The sequence below is a fragment of the Cydia fagiglandana genome, chromosome 22, assembly GCF_963556715.1.
Source record: "Cydia fagiglandana chromosome 22, ilCydFagi1.1, whole genome shotgun sequence".
NCBI lineage: Eukaryota > Metazoa > Arthropoda > Insecta > Lepidoptera > Tortricidae > Cydia > Cydia fagiglandana.
The window spans coordinates 12,599,356-12,612,629 of record NC_085953.1 but is presented as its reverse complement, the minus strand read 5'-3'; the positions used below and the strand labels follow the sequence as shown (position 1 = coordinate 12,612,629).

At 38.7% G+C, this 13,274-nt stretch overlaps 1 protein-coding gene across 2 annotated transcripts in view; it reads left to right on the top strand.

The window, feature by feature from the left end:
* The first annotated feature begins 4,481 nt into the window (after positions 1-4,481).
* Positions 4,482-13,274, top strand: part of LOC134675421 (sodium- and chloride-dependent GABA transporter 1) — a 341,033-nt gene continuing 332,240 nt past the window's right edge. For both annotated transcript variants that reach the window (XR_010099737.1, XM_063533673.1), the window contains exons 1-6: positions 4,482-4,630; positions 5,004-5,275; positions 7,746-7,847; positions 8,665-8,836; positions 9,171-9,361; positions 10,099-10,279. Coding sequence is in view for 1 of the 2 variants with exons in the window: in XM_063533673.1 (XP_063389743.1) it covers positions 4,566-4,630; positions 5,004-5,275; positions 7,746-7,847; positions 8,665-8,836; positions 9,171-9,361; positions 10,099-10,279 (983 nt within the window). In the remaining variant the exon portion in view is untranslated. The remainder of the gene's footprint in view (positions 4,631-5,003; positions 5,276-7,745; positions 7,848-8,664; positions 8,837-9,170; positions 9,362-10,098; positions 10,280-13,274) is intronic.

Below are 13,274 nucleotides of genomic sequence, written 5' to 3'. Positions count from 1 at the left end.
GTGGCTTTTTGCGAGCGACTGGATGATTTCACGTCACGTCGAGACTGTCAGAAAACACTCAAATACCCAAGAGCGTACCCTGGTCTGGTCAAGAGACCAGTCGTATCGAAATCGGCAACAGAACGCATATTATGCTAACTGCTCAGCTATGTACCGCCAATAACGCATCATCCGGCGTCATACCAGCTTCCGGAGGGGCCCAATCTCGTTACCGATGCCCATAATTCTTTCCATCTCTGACAGTTGACGCGTTCACATGTCATGTAACATATACGAGCCCGGTTGAAACCACATTCGGAGCACGGCATGAGGCCGCGCCGCACGCCTTACCTTTTTTTTTAAACAGTTATGGCCTGGATGCAAGTCCTTTAAGCCGAGCTAAGAAGCGTTTTTCGAGTTTTAAACGCGGCCGTGTTTGACAATGCTTGTGATGTGTGTGTGTAGCTGACGCTGTGTGTGTTTAAAGTAAGTTTTTGTGTTTGTAGTGTTAAGGTGTTGGTAGTTCGGTGGAATTGTGAGGTGAAGAAATTTTAAGTTTGTTTTATTCTCTGGGTTACCGATACGGTTCCTGCCACTTAAAAAGTCAACTTTGTACCGGTCATTTCACTTCGTGACGTCACTTTCTAATACAAAATAGGATAAAATTACAAGTCTTGAAATATCCCCTAATTGGCAAACAACAGAACGAATCTTATAGGTATCGTGCGATTCGACACATAAAATCCTAGATCAGAACCGACCTGTCTTAAAGGAATCTTTAAGAAACTGGCAAGTTCCTTGATATTTCAGTCACGTCATTTGAATTCTGACACCACCTTTTAGGGGCCCACTGATTAACAGTCCGCCGGACGGTATGGGCCTGTCAGTTAGAACAAAATTCTGACAGTTCCGAACAACTGACAGGCCGATACCGTCCGGCGGACTGTTAATCAGTGGGCCCCTTTAGATAATAGGCGTTTTTAAAGTTGGTAACACAAGCGCGTTTTTAGGGTTCTGTACCCAAAGGGTAAAAACGGGACTCTATTACTAAGACTCCGTTGTCCGTCCGTCCGGACGTCTCTCTGTCTGTCACCAGGCTGCAACTCATGAACCGTGATAGCTAGAAAGTTGAAATTTTCACAGATGATGTATTTCTGTTGCTGCTAAAAAAACAAATACTAAAAATAAAAAAAATATAATAATATACAACATATAAATAAATACAATAATTGGTCGTTTAAAGGTATTCGATCTTTCGGGGATCGGAGATTACGGATTTCGATGGAATTTGCTATAGGGGGGTTTTCGGGGCCGATAAATCGATCTTGCTAGGTCTTATCTCTGGGATTTTTTGAGTTTTTATATATTTTCCGAGCAAAGGGAGACTGAGTCCCGGATGTTTATATTTTTATTCACAACATCGTTAAAGTTCGAGTCCCGCCGAGGCTTGAACTATGCATTTATATTTTTGATAATTAAATGGATAAGTAATATGCTATCAAAGGTAAACTTTAAGTTAACATCTTCTATTTCTTTATAAATCATTTATTTACATACAATATATATACAGTGGTACAACTAAACGAAATTAATAACTAGTTTAAATCAAAAATAGGCCCCTGAGGCATTGTACCAAGGATGCTGGCGGCATTTCCCCGCTGTATCGCAATACTGATACGTTGTGCGAGGTAGCCGCCAGCTCTTCTATTTCTATAAATTTATTCAGCCACACATATTGCAAACTATTAACTGTTTAAATCGCTGCACCGAGTTTAGTTACCTAATGGGATAATAGCGGGTCAGGCTCGATTTAGACCAGGTGCACTTGTTATTCAATCAACCTTTTACTTTTATTAATACCACCACCTTAATAAAGTATAGACCGTAAATACATACGATACATACCGTAAATACACAGAATATCAAGACAGAGAAAGAAACACTGGGTCTACAAGTTTCAACACACGTCTGGTTAAACTCTACTCATAGTAAAAGTAAACTAGTGATTTTTTGTACCACTTACAAACATCAGCCAGTGTCAATAGTAGCCGCACTCACTCCTTTCTTTCTCATATCCTCTTTTACACAACGAAGCGCTGGTGGCCTAGCGGTAAGAGCGTGCGACTTTCAATCCGGAGGTCGCGGGTTCAAACCCCGGCTCGTACCAATGAGTTTTTCGGAACTTATGTACGAAATATCATTTGATATTTGCCAGTCGCTTTTCGGTGAAGGAAAACATCGTGAGGAAACCGGACTAATCCCAATAAGGCCTAGTTTCCCCTCTGGGTTGGAAGGTCAGATGGCAGTCGCTTTCGTAAAAACTAGTGCCTACGTCAAATCATGGGATTAGTTGTCAAGCGGACCCCAGGCTCCCATGAGCCGTGGCAAAACGCCGGGATAACGCCAGGAAGAAGAAGAAGATCCTCTTTTACACAATACATCCATCGTTTCTTGGGTCTACCATCCGCTCTCCGTCCATCAACATTCATCTCCATTCTTTTGCTTATATGGCATTCATCTTTTCTCAATGCTACGTACTGGCGATCATGGACGCAAAATTAAAACCCATTCACACTTCTAAAAGTATAAAATTTAAAAAGCAGACAAGTTTTAGAACCGTGCCTTATGTAGCGCAAGTAACTTCTTTTAAATACCAGGCATTTCACCCATTGGCATTAAGTCGAAAGAAAAATTGTTAATTTACTTCCAAAACTCTTAACTTGGTTAAAAATAAAATAAGGCTTCGAAGGCCTTGCCAAAGTTTCAAACTAAGTTACAAATTATCTTCTGAAAACGACTTGTCGGGCACAAAAAAGTTATGCCAACGGCAGAGAAGACAATTTAAGGATCCGCAAAGATAAGGGAAACTGATGAAATTTAGGGCTCATAAGCCCAATTAATTAATTGTTGTAATACACGGTGTAACATGAGTAAACCGAATAATTTTAACAGCGTATTCCTGATCATATTTAGAGACAAAAATGTCCTATAAACTTTTTTGATATTCGCCTAGTTTCAGAGATATTATTAATTTAAAAAAAATAAGTTTTTATTGTTACATGGTGTAAAAGGCATTTTTGATGGTGATGTTGCTGCTTAAGGGACGTAGTCTAAATATCCTTATTGATAGATGTCAAAAAGTGACAAGTAACACTTTGCAAAAAGTAGGTTCTACGAAAAAAAAATGTAAAAATCCATTTTAAGTGACAAGTTTACCAATAACATTTATTATTTATGTACAAATACATTCAAAAAATTGAAAAAAACGAAACAAAAAAATTTTTTTTTTTGGCGAAATTGACTTAAACTCATATTACATTTTTTACTTCTTTTGACCTCAGAAATGCGTGGTTAAAATTATTCGGTTTCCTCATGTTACACCGTGTATAAGGTTATAATTACATCTGTAAGGCTTTTGATGCGATAATTAGATGTATCTCAAGGGATTACCCACTCAGGGACGCGTTTTGTGCTACAACAAGGCTTACCAACATCTTATTCAAAAGGTGATGAGTAACGTTCTAATAGGTATAACGAAAATAAACCATTCAATAAAATTTCAAAATACCTAGTAGGTACCTAGGTATTCACTTGTAGCAGGGTTAATAATTCAAGCTAGTTATTAATTTGTGTTATTAATACCACTGTATATATCTTGTTTGAAAATAAAATAAATTAAAAAATAAACATTATTAAATTTTAAGGGGCCCACTGATTAACAGTCCGCCGGACGGTATCGGCCTGTCAGTTGTTCGAAACTGTCAAAACTTTGTTCTAACTGACAGGCCGATACCGTCCGGCGGACTGATGAAAAATAATAATACAAACTATCTCTAAACTAAATACACTTAAAAATAGATGTGTATAATTTGTTAACCAGTGCGAAGCCGGGACGGGTCGATAGTAGTTATATATTATCATTGCCCTCAAAATGGTGTATACATTCCTCCCCACGAACATTGCATTACGGAGATTTGTATCCCTAAGTAAACTCATAACATAAACACCGTAAAGACGAGATCAGGTGCGCCTGGGTCCATTATTTATGTGCAGCTTTGTGCCGAATGAATACATAGTAATATAAATGGAATAAGTATAGAAAATGACTTTAATGTGCATTGGGGTAACTTCGACAACGGGATAAATTTTTGAAATTGCTATATAATATACTAACAGGTCAATTCGTGTTCAAGTTGTTCGATTCGTTTCCGATATGACACTGAACTGTCAGTGTCAAACGGAGCCCCCCATACAACAAACTTGTTAGTTTTCCGTACAAAACTTAGTTCACGGAACACAACAACAATACAAATCAGTTAAATGCGTTCTTCTCACAGACCGTTTGACGTAGATATTTAAACATGATTTGACTCCCACTTGGCCGGTTTTTTCTTAGCCTATAGAAGTCCCACTGCTATGCAAAGACCTCTCTTTCCCGCCAACATTTTTGTTTGTTTAAAATTTTGTTTAAAACGTTATTTTGCTTTTGTTGCAGACATCCACAAACTTCCCGACTGTCAGGCACTGCCAAAATGGTGATAGTCCCCTAGAGATTGATCGGAACTTGTTTTGTTAGAGTGAACAAGATGGACGCGAAGAACGAGACGCAAGATATCGAGCTCAGTGCGCAAGGGACGAGCAATAAGCCCAGGTGTTTTTTTATTTGCATATTTTTTTACGCGAGAATCATTGGGAAAAATTTCTTTTCAACCAAAATTTTTCATTCAATTTTTTTTTACAAACTTTCGGCAGCTTGATTATTTGTAAGTTTTATTTAAAAAAAATATTGTAAAAAATTAAAGTTACCTAATCTTTCTAAAGTAGAGTCTAAATTATAGACTAAGAAGACTTAGATTCTAAAACTAAGTTGTTACCTAAAAATAAGCTGAATTAAATACTTATGTCTACCTAACACACGTCACACGTTTGAATAAAAATAAAAGTGCAGTTGTGAAAATCTTACTTTTAAGGATATTTCAAATTCTTATCTCGAATTCTGTATAATATCACATCCACATTTTCAGCGATGTCGCCCTCAAATCGGACCTCCCCGAGAGAGGCTCCTGGGCCTCGAAGCTGGACTTCATCCTCTCTGTGGTCGGCCTCGCCATCGGCCTCGGGAACGTGTGGCGGTTCCCATACCTCTGCTACAAGAACGGCGGCGGCGCGTTCCTGATTCCTTACTTCTTGACGCTGTTCCTGGCTGGTATACCCATGTTCTTCATGGAGCTGGCCATGGGTCAGATGCTGACGATTGGAGGGCTGGGCGTGTTCAAGATTGCGCCGATTTTTAAAGGTGATTCTTTCTTTGGTCTGGTTCATCAAAATTTATAAATCTTCAATATTTTGGTTCTCTGTCTTATAACATTCTCAATAGGTACTTTAGTAAGGAGTACCCACCAAAAACATAAATGTAAAAAAGGAGAGCCAAGTTCAATACAAAAATTATGCTTGGCTGTGGGGCTCGCCGCAAAAAGAATGGAGATCTAAATGAGTGCCACTGCCAAGTTCTATGCAAAATCCAAATATGTATTTATAGGAACAAAATAACATTATAAACAAGTATTAAACTCTATTTCTTTGCTTTATTGGATACCTATAACAATTGCTGTTATTTAAAAAAATGTGAGACCTTAAAGTAGGTTAGATTTGACTTGGCCAGTTTTCATTATATCAATCATTTTATATATATTGTAATTCTGATAAAACCTGGCCAAGCCAAATCTAACCTACTTTAAGATCTCACATTTTTTTAAATAACAGCAATTGTTATAGGTATCCAATAAAGCAAAGAAATAGAGTTTAATACTTGTTTATAATGTTATTTTGTTCCTATAAATACATATTTGGATTTTGCATAGAACTTGGCAGTGGCACTCATTTAGATCTCCATTCTTTTTGCGGCGAGCCCCACAGCCAAGCATAATTTTTGTATTGCTCTCCTTTTTTACATTTATGTTTTTGGTGGGATATCAATACTTTTTGTAAAGAAAACTAGGCAGGTATTGAGATTTAATGTTTTTTCTTGTGTTTCCGCTGTATGGTTTTTACTTCTGTTCTTTGTATAATTATGTGGTACCGCGCGCCGCCGACGACACACCGTTGGCCGGTTGTTTAGAGCGTATTAAAAGTTTTTTGTATGGGGCACCACTTATTTTTTGACTAAACTTTATTTTAATATAGCAAATATAATAATACATATATTGGGGTAGTTTCAAATATCTGCTTGTAACGGTTCCAACGCTACAATAAAAAAATATTTTTTTGTATGGGGACCCCCCTATTTTTTAACTTTTTTTTTATTTTTAGATTTTTTCCTACGCTTACACACAATAACCGAGCTGGATTCCAAATTTCATCCTTCTAGGTCATCTGGAAGTAGGTTAGGTTTAGGTACTATAAGTCATAAGTCAGTCTTAAAATTTACGACTTTTTGACCTTCATACTTTTATAACCGTTTGAGCTAGCTTCATGAAATTTGGGCTTCTAGATATCCTTATGGATATAATTAAACACACGTAGTTTTATGTGTTTACGTCAAAGATGTTTTGAGTTATAGAAGGGTCAAAAGTGGCACCAAGTGGTTCGTGTAATATTACACTCGGCGCTGGCTAGCCAGTTCCTTTGCTTGAACTTGGCTTGACACGCTGCCGCGTGTCTAGATCAGGCGATTTAATGAAATGGCATCCTTTTATAAGCTCGCAAAGTGTAAAGGCTCCTCTTCACGTTGGGCCAACGCCAACGCCAACGAGGGACGCAGCCATGCGGTAGAATGAGATAGCAATATCACTTGCTCCCTCTAACGCATAAATGCGTCCCTCGTTGGCGTTGGCGTTGGCCCAACGTGAAGAGGAGCCTGAACATACTGGCATTCAAGGATTGTTTTATTGAAACAAATTTTTGTAATTCTTTCTTCCATTACCAAATTAAGTTTTCCATCTAGCGCCACTTGCAGCTTCCCACTAACCCGGGGTTAACCGGTGAAATCTGGAGTTACCATGGTTAATGGTTTACCTGTTAACCCCGGGTTAGCGGGTTGGTGCAAGTGGTGGTAAGATTCAAAACTTATTTAACAAAAAACCCAATTGTGTAAAACAATTCATCCATTTCTAAAAAGTTATAGAAACGCCAAGTTAAACAAAAACCGCAAAAATGTAAATTTTTCAGAAGATCCCATTTTAAATTCGGATCTCGTCGCTTGTTTTCCTCAAACTTCTTTTGGGATCCAATGGTTTGTGGAATGCTTTCAATTTGCGGCGGCAAAAGGGGCGATATTTTACTGAATATCTGTATAAAGAAGATAAATTGGATGTCGTTACTTCCTTCGCGATCAAGTATAATGGATTTTGTAGGGACCCTATTCTTAACATTCTTCCTTCCAGTCTTTCTATCAGTAAGTGTATCACGTAGGTAAACAGAATTTTATCCAGATGTTTCACTTTGAGACTTTAACAGCAAACAGGCGAAGAAAGAAATTACACAACACTATTGAGTCTGTAATAGTTTATAATTAATAAAATACGAGTAAAGGAGCTTTCCAAAAAACCAAACGACAAAAAAATTATAAAATTTCACAGGAATCGGTTGAGAAATGCGATCTGAAGAGGAGAACATCGGGACAATACGAAAACATTTTTGCTCAAGATAAAACCAGGATCTTCGCTAAAATAAAATATGACTCTTAGAAAAGCGTACAAAGCGATTTTTATTGCCTACGACTCCTTGAAAAATTCAACTTCAGACATAATAAAAGAATTATTCTTCAGGCATCGGCTACGCGGCGGCAGTGATGTCTTGCTGGATGAACGTGTACTACATCGTCATCCTCGCCTGGGCCATCTTCTACTTCTTCATGTCCATGCGATCAGGTAAAGATATAAATAATGGGTCTCTCTTGTTTCCCAAATAGTTTTATGTATGGTTTGCAAGCATTTTCGTTAGTCATAATTTATTTGGTTCAAAACGCGTCATATTTTAGAATTGCCATAAAACAAACCTAACCTAACTTAACCCATTTATTAGGATAGCCTTATGAAAATCCTGAAAAGTCAACGGTTTCAGTTTTATGACCTAAAATTTATGGGAAATTATATTATGACATTTATGACTTAAAACTTTATGGGAAACAAAGGGATCCCATAAATAATATATGTTAGTCATTTGAACCCATCTATTAGGATAGCCTTTTACGAAAATCCTGAAAAGTCAACGGTTTCAGTTTTATGATTGTTTGTCATGTTATCATCAATGATGACATAAAACTTTATGGGAAACAAAGGGACCCCATAAATAATATATGTTAGTCGTTTTGATCTTCAGTTCATTTCTTTAAAGAATATTTTTCGTATATTAAGTTTGAAAACAGAATATCAAGAATTGAAGATGTTTTAGATACACAAGGATGCACAAGAACAGTTACAAGAATTCACTTATGCATTGATATTAGTAGCAATAGAGCAATAGACACAATCAGTAAAATCCATGTTAACCAGTTATATACTTCTTACAAATTTCATGTTATTTCTAATGTCTTTTGTACAATAAAGAGTATATTACTACTACTTATTCATTAATTCAGACCTAAGATTAAAGTACCTATATTCTTGCCTTAATCCTTGTTTTAATAACTGCATTAGTTGAACATTCCAAAGCCGAAATGCGATAGAGAATATGTTATTTTTCCAGAGGTCCCATGGAGAAACTGCGACAACTACTGGAACACGGCTTCCTGTGTCAACCCGTACGACCGCAAGAACCTCAACTGCTGGTCTTCCTTCAACAAGACCACCTACTGCGTGCTCAACGGCCAAAACATTACAAAAGTCGCCCTCTCTGACCCCGTCAAGGAGTTCTGGGAGTAAGTTATCTTCAGCATACCTAATATCATTAATATCATCTGTGGGTTCACCAATTGCAAGAACTTCAACTGCTTCTCGTTTTCTGACAAGACTCCCAATTTCACCCTTTTCAACCCTGTCAAGGAGTTTTGGGAGCAAGTCGCCTTTGTTGCCATCATTCATTTTATCTTGTGTGTCCAATACAATGGCATGAACCTCAACATCTAAAACACCGTCTAAAAACTACTGTCTTCAGATTTTACACTCTATGGTGAACATTAAGTGTAAAATTAAGCGATTCTTAAAGTTTTTCCATATCACTATCATTAACAATCTATAATTTCTTCCTTGCAGACGTCGAGCCCTCCAAATCTCGAGCGGTATCGAGCACATCGGAAATATCCGCTGGGAGCTCGCCGGCACCCTGCTGCTGGTGTGGGTGTTATGCTACTTCTGCATCTGGAAGGGCGTGCGATGGACCGGGAAAGTTGTCTACTTCACTGCTCTGTTCCCGTACTTCCTCCTGACCGTGCTACTGATCAGAGGTTAGTCAACAAACCAATCGTAGAACTTTACTTCTGTGGGTGATGTTCTTCTTTACCATGAATGACGTGCCATGGACCGGCAAAGTAGTCTACTTTACTGCGCTATTTTCGTACTTCCTTCTGACCGTGCTACTGATCAGAGGTTAGTTAATTCTTCTAGATCTGTTGAAGTCTATTTATGCATTCGGAAAAGCGTGCGTTGGATCGGAAAAGTGGTTTAGGTTAGAGTTAGTCTTTACAGTGCTGATCTCGAATTTCCTTCTCACCGTGCTGTTTGTTAGAGGTTAGTCAACAAATCAACCATTGTAGAACTATACTTCTGCGAGTGATGTTCTTCTGCACCTGTAAGGGCATGCGGTGGACCGGCAAAGTGGTCCACTTCACTGTCCTGTTCACATAATTCCTCCTGAACATGGGTCATCCATTAAACCACATCACACAAAATTCCGATTTTTTTTAAACCCCCCCTCCCTTGTCACACTTTTTCATAGGAAAAAGATAGGTATTTAAGGGGTTAAATATCTTAGATAGGTATTTAACCCCGATGGTAGGGGTACCAGCTTTTCTAAGCTATCCGGGTCTCTAAGAGCGACGTGTCCAAAATACATAAGGATTATGTGGAAGCAGATAGTGGACAGCCTTGGGGTTATTCCGAGCTCCTTGATGGACACGTTTAAGTAACTACCTATATTTGCTTAAAACATGCTTAAATTAAGACAATTTTTTTCGTGTCCCAGGTATAACCCTCCCCGGCGCGATGGAAGGCATCAAGTTCTACGTGATGCCGAACATGTCCAAGTTGTTCGAGTCGGAAGTCTGGATCGACGCCGTCACGCAGATCTTCTTCTCGTACGGACTTGGCCTTGGCACTCTCGTGGCCCTCGGCAGCTATAACAAGTTCACTAATAACGTGTACAAGTAAGTTTGGTTTGATATAATTTATTTTCGCATAATTTCATTTGACATAAATGACATAATTCATAATTTATAAATTATGTTTTTCTAGTTCAGTAGATATATACCTAATAAAGAGTATTGTTTTGTATTGTGTATAATATAATAAGTATTCATATTTAGAATATTAGTGGTAACACGTTGTAAAATTTAGTGCTAACCACCAATTGTTTCTTAACCTCTGTTGCTATTGGTGGGAACCTGGGAACCTATAATTGGCTTTCTGTTATTTACATAATATACAACTATTGTACAATTGATAGCTGTTGGTTCTCCGAATAATAAATAAATAATTTAATGTGACGTACCTAATTTGGTTCAGAAAATAAACAAAATAGCCGAAAACCCTAAATATCAGAAAGGGTTCGGTTTTGTAGGAAGTGTCCTTTCTGTACGGCAGTACATACTATTATTTATTCTGTGATTCTACGGATTCTACCTTGAAAATGCGAAGTCTAACACAATCATTGTTTATATTTTTAATTCACTTAGATAACACGAAACTCCAGACATATGTTTGTGTCAATATTTTGCTTTTGATAACAATATTTTTCCGCGTACTATGAGGAAATGAGTGTAACATAAGTATCTACTTAAGTTGTATTTAAACAATGATTATGCGGCGCCTTAGTATTTGACATAGTTTTGGTTTGCCTAATTTTAGCTCAACGATTTTGAAAATGAAACTAACTATACTTAGTAGGGAAGTTAGATTCGGTATCTTCCTAAATTCTGTAGATAGTCAGTTTACATTAGCTATTATATGATGCTCGGAAATACTTCATTGATTAATTAAAAATAATATGAAGATTGAAAATGAAGTAACTACGTGTGCTTTTGAAAATACGTGTAAATCGGCAATTTCCTTTTTTTCTTTTGAATTACTGAGAGTAAAGTTTTGGTCTTTTTTTTTTTTTTTTATTATGAATGGGCTTACTCATGGCCACAGACTAGCCGAGGCGTAGACGTGGCCTACGATGGAGCGAGCTCGCCCAGAAGGTGCCTGTTCACTCTTGATTTGAAGGTTGCCGGGTTATAAGAACACGGAAATATAGACGCCGGCAGGGAATTCCATTCCTTGGCAGTTCGCATAAGGAAAGTAGAAGCAAAGCGCTTCGTGCGAATTGGTGGAATATTTACCATGTAAGGATGGAAACCGGCCGTGCGTCTAAAAGTCCGATGGTAGAATGGGGACGGTGGTATAATCTCGTGTAGCTCTTGGGCACACTCCCCGAAGTGCAGCCTGTAGAATACCGACAGGCTGGCGACTTTCCGCCGATGGGCCAAAGACTGAAGCTTAGCCGTTAGCTTCTTGTCGCCAATCATCCTCCTGGCTCTGCGCTCCACTGAGTCCAAAGCGGCGAGTTGGTATTTAGCTGAGCCATCCCACAGGTGGCTGCAATACTCCATACACGACCGGACTTGAGCTTTGTAAAGTGTTAGAAGCTGTCCAGGTGTGAAGTATCGCTTCACCTTATTTAGGACGCCCAGCTTTCTGGCCGCAGTTTGAGCTTTAGACTCAATGAAGCTGCCGAAGCTGAGGACTGAACTCAGCTCCATGCCGAGGAGTTCCAGACTGTCGGCAATAGGTATGTCTTAGCCTTAGTGACGCACTGACGCAGCTTATGCGCAGTTGAAATTGAATTGAATATTGATTAAAACAAGATCAATTGCTTCAGAATGATTGATCGTGAAGCAGGACTAATCTCACTACTATTTAGCTACTGAAAATACATATGAAGAGGTGCAAATTAGAGCCCTCTGACTGGGAGCGGAAGGCAGCGCAGCAGCCCGAATGGCGGCGCTTCATTCGTGGTCGAGTTTGCGTTTTTGAGGCAGAACGCCGCAATCAGCTCGACACAAAACGAGATGAGCTTAAGGCTCGGCCGCCAGCCTCAATTTCCTACAATTATATAGGTGGTGTGCTGACGTGGCCAAAATGCGCTCGAGTATTTAGCAAGAAGGTAGGGTACGTGAGCCACCTAAGGGCGCACCAGAGAGTGGATCAGCTACACTCTAATCATCATCATCATCATCATCATCTCAGCCATAAAACGTCCACTGCTGAACATAGGCCTCCTCCTTGGACCTCCATTCGTACCGCTATGGTACATTCTAATAACACGAGTTAAAATTTGCCTACCTACTCCAGAAACACGTCACTCTGGCCGAAATCGGTCAGGCGAGCATCATCATCTATCTATCTTCTATACATATAATAAAGCTGTAGAGGGTCGAAAGTCTGTACATGGAAGATATTTGAAAAAAAGTTGGCTGGGGATACTTAGAATCGATAACAGAACACGTTCCAACAGTTTTTAGAATTTTTGTCTGTTTGTCTGTTTATCTGTTTATCTGTTTGTCTGTTTATTTGAACGCGCATCACGTGAAAACGGCTGAACGGATTTTGATGCAAACTTTACTAATCTGTCGAGAAAATCTCCGGCCAGGTTATAGGTTATAGGCTATAAAAATTCAACCCTTAAAAGGGGGGGTAGCCACAACCCTCGCTTGATTTAAGTTTGCCCCTGAATCTTATGGCGCTACTTAGGAAGGAGGGGCAAACTTTATTCAAATATGTGCTACCACTATTGAGTACCCTGGTAAACTAACAGATGGCGCTGAATTTAATACGTAGTGACATGAATAGCCACCGAGGAAGGTTTTTGCCAAATTAACTCTAAGTTTAGGTGAGGGGGTACGGACATCAACCAATTTAATTGAATAATTATGTCGAATTAATAATATACACCAAAATTAAACGACAGTAAATTAATTACCCCTCATTGCACAGTGCCATCTTTTTCACGACTACCCAGAAAAAAAAGAGAGAGTGTGTATTGTGTTTTCAGCGTTCGTGTTTGTATGTAGGTATATATTTATTTATCTGAGTTTCTTTATTACACCTTAACTTCTGAATGCCTGAACCTTAGCCCGACGTACGTGACACGCGGTACTA